General features: G+C 37.5%; 1 protein-coding gene across 5 annotated transcripts in view; it reads left to right on the plus strand.

The window, feature by feature from the left end:
* Positions 1 to 9476, plus strand: part of LOC106879872 (ranBP-type and C3HC4-type zinc finger-containing protein 1) — a 47683-nt gene that overhangs the window by 14912 nt on the left and 23295 nt on the right. For 4 of the 5 annotated variants that reach the window (XM_014929594.2, XM_014929593.2, XM_014929591.2 and 1 more), the window contains exons 4-7: positions 1373 to 1571; positions 4150 to 4221; positions 6885 to 6973; positions 7820 to 7993. In XM_014929594.2, coding sequence (XP_014785080.1) covers positions 1373 to 1571; positions 4150 to 4221; positions 6885 to 6973; positions 7820 to 7993 — 534 coding nt within the window. The remainder of the gene's footprint in view (positions 1 to 1372; positions 1572 to 4149; positions 4222 to 6884; positions 6974 to 7819; positions 7994 to 9476) is intronic. The other variant, XM_014929592.2, reaches the window with a different exon arrangement.

Here is a 9476-nt window from a genome sequence, read left to right on the forward strand (position 1 = left end):
ATATATATATATATATATATACACACAAACATATGCAGGCGTGGCTGTGTGGTAAGAAGTTTGCCTCAGGTTGACCAAAGCCTTGTGAGTGGATTTGGTAGACAGAAACCGAGAGATATGTCATATATGTGTCTGTGTTTGTCCCCCTATCACCGTTTGATAACTGGTGTTGGTGTGTTTATGTCACTCATAACCTAGCAGTGCGGTAAAAGACAATGAAGTAGAATAAGTACTAGGCTCATGGAATAAGTGCTGGGGTCAATTTGTTCAACTAAAACCCTTCAGGATAGTACTCCAGCATGGCCACAGTCAAATGACTGAAACAAGTAAAAGAATGAATATCTTATAAAATCAAAGCTGTCCATGTCATGTCTTACAGCCTTTGTGGTGTTCACAAAGTATTGAGCAGCAATTGTAATGCCAGCATTTGCATACCTGGCAGGAATTATCATGATACCGGTCATTCTTTTCCAATATTCAGTTGGCTTCCGGTCCTCCTTGTCAGCCGACTTTGTTGACTGTTCACTAATACATCAAACTGTTCCTGAAAAAAGGCGACCTAAAAAAATCATCAGATTTAGCCCAAACCCCCTGTATGTGTATATATGTAAAGCAGATGCTTGGGCAAGTGGATGACAGGTAAGTCTGCAATAAGAAAATGAGAGATGGTGGAGGGAGCGGGGAGGGATGTTAGGAAGATGAGTTGCTGGAGAGGGGGGCCTCAACATGAATAATGTATCTTTGGAACTTAATTTCTACTCAGATGAATCTTTTCAAGATCAGCAAATTTCTAATCATATTGATCTTTTGTCTTCTCTGTGAGGCTCATATATATATGTGTGTGTGTGTGTGTGTGTGTGTGTGTGTTTGTGTATACGTACATTTATTCTGATGCTCATGATGATATACAATCATTTCATTTGTTGTCAGTAATCAACTAAGTATGAAGATTTACCTAAATATCTTCATACATTTCCTCCTACATCCCTTGAGCCTTAGTTTCTTTCTGTGATTCATTGTTTCCCTATTTCTCCCACAGAGTTCCACAATCCCTTTAGATATTACAGTTTCATTGCATGTTACATTATATTCTATTGATGCATTGTATACCCATTAAGAGTACATCACTGCTCCTGTTAATTCCATTGACAGTATTTACTACAGGTAAAGTCTCTCCATAAGCATTAAGGTTACCACATGTCTCTACTACAGGCAAGTTGTGCACAGATTAAGGGTCTCACACTTAAGAATTTCTATAGAGTTGCTGTAATGTTGCCCCTTATATTTCAATAAATCTTACACTAGAATACTTTTCTTCACATTTCCTTGAACAATTTTTGATTTTCTTTTCCATTTTCTAATTGACATTTAGGTCTTCCTCAAACATAACTTACCTGTACAAGTCCAGCGGCTAATTGTGTCTCATAAAATTCCCAAAGAGAAGGATGTCTTATCAAAACATGGTGTCAAAGAAGGCAGTAGTGTGTTTATTTACCTCGTTCCTGCAAATAAAGTTAACCTAACAAAAGAACAAGTTGATAAGGAAAGATGTGCAGCAGCTGAATTACAAAGTAATTAAAACTTTTGTATCTTTGCTGGTCATAGTTGATGTTTTGTTGCATTTTGTGTTGTTTCTATTTCTTTATTTCACATTACTGTATCTATGTTATTATCAGTGCATGTGTCTGTTAGGTCTTGGCATGTTTTTTCCTTTCTTTTTTTTTTCTTTTCTTTCATTTTCATACAGCGGGATGTCCTTCCTATCAACTTCTGGACTGTGACTTTTATCAGGCCATCAAATATAAGAACAGCTCTCTGCTAGCTGAGGAGTTGCTTCTACATTCGCTGTTTATATTCAGATATTAGTCTTCTAAATGAGTCGTCTTCACTGTAGCTTGCAAAATTTGCAGCATTGCCCTGGTGGGTTGGTGTTTGTGCTTCTACAGGGTAATGTTCTCCTTTAGGGGCGCATTGAGGTCATTTGTGCTTGTCTCAAATCAGTCCTGTCTCCTTCTCTGCCTTCCCACTATGCAGTGCCATGGATGGTGTCCCAGAGTCTGTGTCTCTGCTGAACATTACCTTCTGGCAGGTCTGTAAGGAGGATGTCTTCCAGTGACTTGAAGAATGCATCTGCTTTGGCTGACTGTTGAGTTGCAGTAGCATTGATATGTTGCTTGCCTGGAAGCTTGGTGCAGTGCATCATTTTTGGTTGGGGTTTGAGGAGCAAACCAGGAAGTGATCTGTGTCACAGTTAGTGCTCTAAAAAGATTGAGTCAGGAGCATGTTCCTCAGGTGATTGCGACTGGCAAGGATCAGATCTAGCTGGTGCCACTGCCCTGAGCAAAAATAATGTCAAGAAACCATGTGTGGAGCTTTGGCCTGGAAGTAGGTGTTGGTGATACATGGTCAATGAAGCATACAGAGCTCCACTAGCCTTGCTGATCCCATACCATCCCAGACACAACATCCAGAAGTAGTGATCAGCTCCCACTCTGGCATTGAAGTCAACAAATAGCACCAGCTGTTCTCAATTTAGGATCACCTGTATTTTCCTAGAGAGCTATTCATAAAACTTATCCTTGTCTTGCATGCAATGGAGGGTTGGGGAATAAGCACCGACAAAGTTGACAGTCCCATTCTAAAGTGTGCAATCAGAGTGAAAGAATCTCCTCTAAATCATTGCTGCAGAGTTCCACCAACTTCAGCAATGACTTTCTTATGATAAAGCCAACACCATGCTCACTGGCTTCATCTATACATTTCCCCTGACAGAAGAAGTTATACACTCTTTCATGGGAGCCACGTTTCCTGGAGTGCTGCAATGTGCCCTTGAAGTCATAGCAATTTCTGGTTGATCACTGCTGTCTTGTGCACATTGCTGATCTTTGGAAGATTCACTGACTTACCAGTTGTCTGGTTGACTTCCATTCTCAAATTGGTCAACTTGCAGCTATAACAGAAGACAAGATTTTTGAAGAGAATTTACTAACCCTACCTTTAACCATCCATTCTTTAATTTGGATTCATCAAGGCCTTCAGCCCTTTTGATACCAATCCACTTAAGACTGTCTTTAAAGGGATCTCAGTTAAAATTCCATCGTAATTTATGTTCAAATCTTGGCCTTAATGGCAAAAGTTATTTTACTAAATTTATTATTTTCAAAATTAATTTAAAACCAAGGAAGCATATTTTAACTGAAACATGAAAACAAAAGAGTTAACCCAACATTTTGCTTTCTTTTAATCAAAAGAAAATCTCATTACATCCATTTTTTTCTTTCTTTTTTTTCTCTGTCCAGTTTGGATGGTTGTTGTCATTAAACTAATTATGTTTTATTGTTGTTAATTTGACCTCCAACATTCAGTTACTACCCAACTGTGTATGTATGAGGGAGTTGAAGGTAAAAGGATAACAGACCTTGTTTTTAGGGGTGGCCACGACACCCTGGTTGGAGTAAGTTGTATAGTGTTGATCTTCTGGTTAGAAATCCTACACTCTTCAGAGACATAGGGGTCAGTGAATGGAGATGTAGGGTCAGCAGACACTGGTTGCAGATATAGAGAGTAGTGGATGGAAATAAAGGGGTCAGAGGGAAAGGGTTGAACATGTAAGATGTGAAGGCAATAAGAAGCAGGTAGGTAGAATTCTTGTTAACTCAGGTGATGGCTACTTTTTCTGTTGATAAACATCAATGTCTGTTTGCTGTTGAAAACTAAAGATGAGGAGTTCTGCAAGCATTTCAAGTGGTTCCCTTTTGTTGTACAAAAGGAACCTGAAAATCCAGAAATCATTTATTACAAGACATCAGTAAAGAAGCTCTGTCACTTACATAGATGTAACCCACCCCTGTTGTAAGAGTTTCGACATATTGCTGCTTTTAAGACTACTTCATGTCGAATATTTTAATGTCAGCAGGGATTTTTTGGCAGTATTTGAAAAAATGAAATTGAATTCTAAGATTGGAATATCTTTTGGTTATTTTGTCTGATTTAGAGGACAGAAATTGACTTTGGAGAAAAAGAAAACTGTCAACACAAAAACTATGTTGGATGGACAAAAGATTGGCCTGGAGTTGAAATAAACTCCTTAAGATGTGTCTCTGTGAAAGATATTGATTCCAATGAGAATGTGTAATTTATCTTTTTTAGGACAGGAATCAGATGAAGTATACCCAGGCAGTTTTGATATTCTTAGTAATGCTAACTGCGAGGAAATTCATGGTATGTCTGTCATAAGAGTATTGATAATAATATTGGCAACAGTACTACTACTACTACTACTACTACTACTAATAATAATAATAATTACTAATAATAATAATGATCATCATCATCACCATCATTTAACATCTGCCTTCCATACTTGCATGGGTTGGACAGTTTGACAGGAGCTGGCCTGATAGAAGACTGCACCAGACTTCTGTGTCTGTTTTGGCATGGTTTTTATGGCTGGATGCCCTCACTAACACCAACCATCCCGTAGAGTGGACTGAGTGCTTTTTATGTGGCACAAGCACAGGTGAAGTCAATTTTGGCATGGTTTTTACAGTTGGATGCCATCCCCTTTACAGTAAGGACTGGATGCTTTTTACATTGTACCAGCACTGGCAGGGTCACCAAGTAACTTGCAAGGAAAAGATCCTTTGAGAGGGGAGGGGGTCATTGGAGGAGGGGATCTTGTGTCAGATGATGAAAGGTTGGAGTGTGACAGAGAGAGACAGAAATAAGTGTCTTCTGTAGAGGAGGTACATGGTTACCTAGTAAGAGAGAGAGTGTGCTCAACAATGAGGACAGAAACAGGTGTTCTGCTGTAAAGGAGGTACATGGTTACCCAGTCTCAGAGAAGAGCAACAGAAGGAGAGAGATGATAGTGAAGTGCCAGAGCATACTCACAAGGGACAGGGATCAGAATATAAACGGGGATGGTAGAGAGTAAGGGAAGAGAGAGATAAATGGTGACAAGTGCCCTTGAGGTGTGGAGGTCGTAATGTAGTGGCAGGGCATTGCCAAAGCAGTATGAGTAAAAGACAGTGGTGTTTCAACCTGGTTGTGTCTCTTCAGTCAAAGCTACCCCTGGAACAATGACTCTAAACAGCATGAACCAAACCAATGACATGTATCTATTCAGTTTTAGAATCTTCCTGCAGAGTCAGAAATTGTTCACCAACAACAACTTCCAGAAAGTGTTTTTGTTCTCCATATTAACGATGACTCTCTATGCCATTATAACATTAACAATAACAGTGACAACAGTAACCATGAATTGTTCCAGATACTGGTGCATGATCTGAAATTGTAGGGGAGGAGAACAGCCAGTTACACTCACCCCTCTACTACTTCACTTGTAAATATGTAACACAATTTTTGTCCTTGGGTTGCAACTGTTATTTCCTAGAAAGTATGAAAAATGGTTAATATTTCCTTCAAAGTTTGTTTTTGTTACATTATATTGAAACCCTAAAGAATCTGTCTCACTACATGGCTATGATGCTCCCTCCCTATTCCTGCTTATGATCAGAAATGCACATATTGTCAGCCACTAAAGGACATGCTCAAGGGATTTTGGTCAAACAAATGTATGGTATTGAGCACATTATTGGTTATATTGATGTGTCTGTTTCAGCAACATGGCACTGAATCTGTCTGAAATATAAAGGAAAATAGGTCAGGTTCAAAACAAAGCAAAGTTTGAAGGGAACAGTAGTCGTTTCCTTTGATTTCTAGACAGAAGCAAATAGGAATTAATTCTTACTCACCACACTGTCAGTAATAACAATAAGAATCTTAATAATAATTTCTTTCATTGGCCACAAGAGCTCAACACATTGAGGACAATTCAAGGATGAAATACAACTCACAAAGATGTATTTAACCATTGAGTAAAAGAAAAAGAAAAAAAAAACAAGTGAAAAGCAAAAGATAAAACAAAATTTCAACAAGAAAAGATCCCCAGTATAAGAAGTGGTAAGTGAAGGTAATTTAGGGTTGGGGCTGGGGTATTCCTCCACAAAGGTTTGGGTTACTCTAAGGCATTGAAAGTGCCCTCTATTAGTAACTTTTCTCCTAGGGCTATTCAACATCAGCAGTCTAGACACACTCACCCACCTTCTTCTCTATCCTCACCTTCCTTTTAACGAAGTTGGTCATAGTTTGGCCACAGAAGAAAAAGTAAATACCAGTGATGTACTGGGGTTTGCCATAATTCATTGATTTCTCCCACCAAAAATACATTTATTAGAAATCAATATGAAAATATGATATCAACTTAAGTCTCATGACCACAGCATTTTCTTTTGTTGTATTCCCAAGGCACTCGTATATATTTTGATGGGGCTATGGTTGCTATAGCAACAGCTTGACCTCCTCCAACATAAAACATTTAAACATTGCACCAAAAGCCAATCAAAACACATCAGTTTTGATGGTGCCACTGCTTTCAATGAGGAACCATGCCTCCCTGTGGCACCTGTTTACAAACAGAATGGGCTGATAAGAATCAGTTTTAAATTACAAAGAGATGAACAGCAGTGTTTGTGTCCTTGACTACTCCCCCTAGACTCAATATAAGAACAACAGCCAGCCTCAATGTTTCCAAGAAAACCTGGAACAGACCTGGTTTGAATGTTGAGAACAGAATAGTATGAACTTCACTCAAGGCATTTAAGAAATAGTGGTGGTCCTTAAACCAGGGGATGTGATACACCTGGCATATTTTGTGCTTGTGATACTATATAATAACCCACTAACCTTAAAACTATATAACAAGCTTCCTTCTGCCTCTAACCATAACAGATGCTTGTAGACTTTATCAAAAATTCATTTTTCCTTCCTAGTCGGAATCGGCTGTGATTAAAACTGGATCAATTATTGTCTCCTCCTAACAGCTTTATCAGGGGCATGCCTCAGAGTTCCTGCTGCTGAAATGTCCAACCTAGTTGGAAGTTCTCCAGTTGAAGAAAATGTTTCCGTGAAGGTATGTCAGTTATTTCATTGCAGCATCTCTTGTTAAATGTTGTTCGATTAATTTTAACTGTTATTGTTGTTCTTCTTCTCTTCTTCCTCCACATAATTATTATTACTGAAGACATCACACAGTATCCATTATTGTGGTGATGTAGCTTGAAGATATTGTGTGTACTGGGGTGGGGTTGTGCTGTCTGTCAAGTCACAGCAAGGACCTCAGACAGGCAGTTCTTTACGCAATATGCATGCAATTCCAACTTCAGCCAATTTTTGCAACACACCAGGATTGTAGGGTATTTCTTGAGGTTGGGTGGTATTGAACCCACTGCTCCAATGACAACCGGAACAACCTTTATGTTTGACTCTTGCAGCTGCCACATCTTGGCAATCTCAATTTTCTGGTCTCCATATTTGTTGACCTTTTTTCTTCTTATCATCATCATCATCATCATCATCATCATCATCATCATCATCATCACCACCACCACCACCACCACCACCACCACCATCATCATCATCACCACCACCACCACCACCACCACCACCATCATCAGCAAGGCAGTGAGCTGGTGGAATTGTTAGCATGGAAGGAAGTAATTTGCAAAGGAAGAAAAAAGAAAAAAATTGATGCTTATTACACTGTAAATTACAAATGCTCTCCAGCATTCCTTAGTTAATTGTTAATTTAAATACCAGCAAAATCTTGGGGGTCACTACAACCAACAATTCTTTCTATTGCTTTATTCACAGACTTACCTTTCCATTACGTGTATCTTTTACAATTCTCCGTTTCTTTTTTCCCTTCCTGCATTCACTTCACCTCTTCTAATGACATTGTCATCATTTCTACCTACAGCCTGGTTGGAAATGTAGCAAATGTACATACGACAACCTTCCTATGCGTCCTGGTTGTGAAATGTGCACTGAACCACGCCCTGTTGACTATGAGGTACCAGACAATTATTCTATGAGTTCTGTGGAGAAATACTGGAAAAAACAAGAGGAAGATGCAGAACAAGTCCAAAGAGAGGTACGGCTTTCTGTTTAACAAATTTCATCTTGTTGCCCTTGTATAAACATTACAGATTATATTTTAATTATATAAATTATTCTTTAATTAGTGTAAGAAAACCTAAACTAGTGATACATTTATGAGTGGGTGTGTACTAGCACAAGCACACTATATTTTGGTAGTATGTATATATATATATATATATATATGTGTGTGTGTGTGTGTGTGTGTGTGTGTGTGCAACAGCATATTTTTTTAACTTGATCCCACAAAGGGGCAACTTGGGCCAGTGTTTCCTAATTAACCTCAGCTTCACCAATGCCTTGTTAGAGAAATTTGGTTGATTGAAAATCTGTAGAAGCCTACATATATATATATATATATATATATACAAAATTAGTGTACATTTAAACACAAAAAGAGGTGAGCCTTAACAGGTCGCCTTACATGCTAGAAGAAACAGTCAAAGGTGCAAACCACAGTTAAGAGCAATTTCGAAGGGAATGAAAAACATGCTCATGTTTTAATGTACTCACTGATGAGAACTTTGCCTTGCAAACTATTTTATTTGCTAATTAAAGTTCGAAACCTAAGGTCCAGCTGTAAAACATGCTAAATGTTTTTATTTTTCATTCCCTTCAAAATTGCTCTCAACTGTGGTTTGCACCTTTGACTGTTCCTTCTAGCATGTAAGGTGACCTGCTAAGGCTCACCTCTTTTTGTGTTTAAATGTACACTAATTTTATATGAAAAATATATCTATTGACTTTGTATACATGCTAGGCCACTGGTAAAAAAATTTATATAATTTTTTCCTACCCTATATATATATATATATATATGATAATAATAATAATAATATTAGGGAATAAATTCCAAAACTTATAGGGAAAAATTCAATTTAGCAATACTAAATCATATTTCCCAATATAAAATATATGTATATAATTTAGAGAAAAACCACTATTAAATAATTCAATAAAGAAGAATGTAATTCATACCCTCCAGAAAATAAATATATCATAAAAACCTTATTCAAAAAATCAATAAAATACATAAAAGAATAACTAGTAAATGGTATAAAATGACTACGCATGTTTTGTGGCTATATTTTCAAATTGATAACTAATAAAACCAATTTAATTAATAATTCGATTAATAATCAAATCGATCTACAATTAAATCTATTCAAAAATATAGTCACTCGTGAGGTCTAAAATAAAATAAAAATAATAATAAAAAAAATCAATGTATGTATCGTAACTTATACTAAATATCTAAAGAAAAATACTTGTTTTAACAATAAATAAATAAATAATCGAAAAACATGAGCGGCAGATGTTGAGTGCTCGACGTTCCAGATGGTTCATATAAGTGATGGCTAGTAGACCCGAGGGACTGGATCCCATGGGGAGACCTGTTGTCTGTTTGTATATATGGTCCTGGAAAGCGAAGTAGGTGTTGTCCATGATGATGGACAAAAGTTGATGTATATCAGCTG

This window comes from Octopus bimaculoides, chromosome 20 (genome assembly GCF_001194135.2).
Source record: "Octopus bimaculoides isolate UCB-OBI-ISO-001 chromosome 20, ASM119413v2, whole genome shotgun sequence".
Taxonomy (NCBI): domain Eukaryota; kingdom Metazoa; phylum Mollusca; class Cephalopoda; order Octopoda; family Octopodidae; genus Octopus; species Octopus bimaculoides.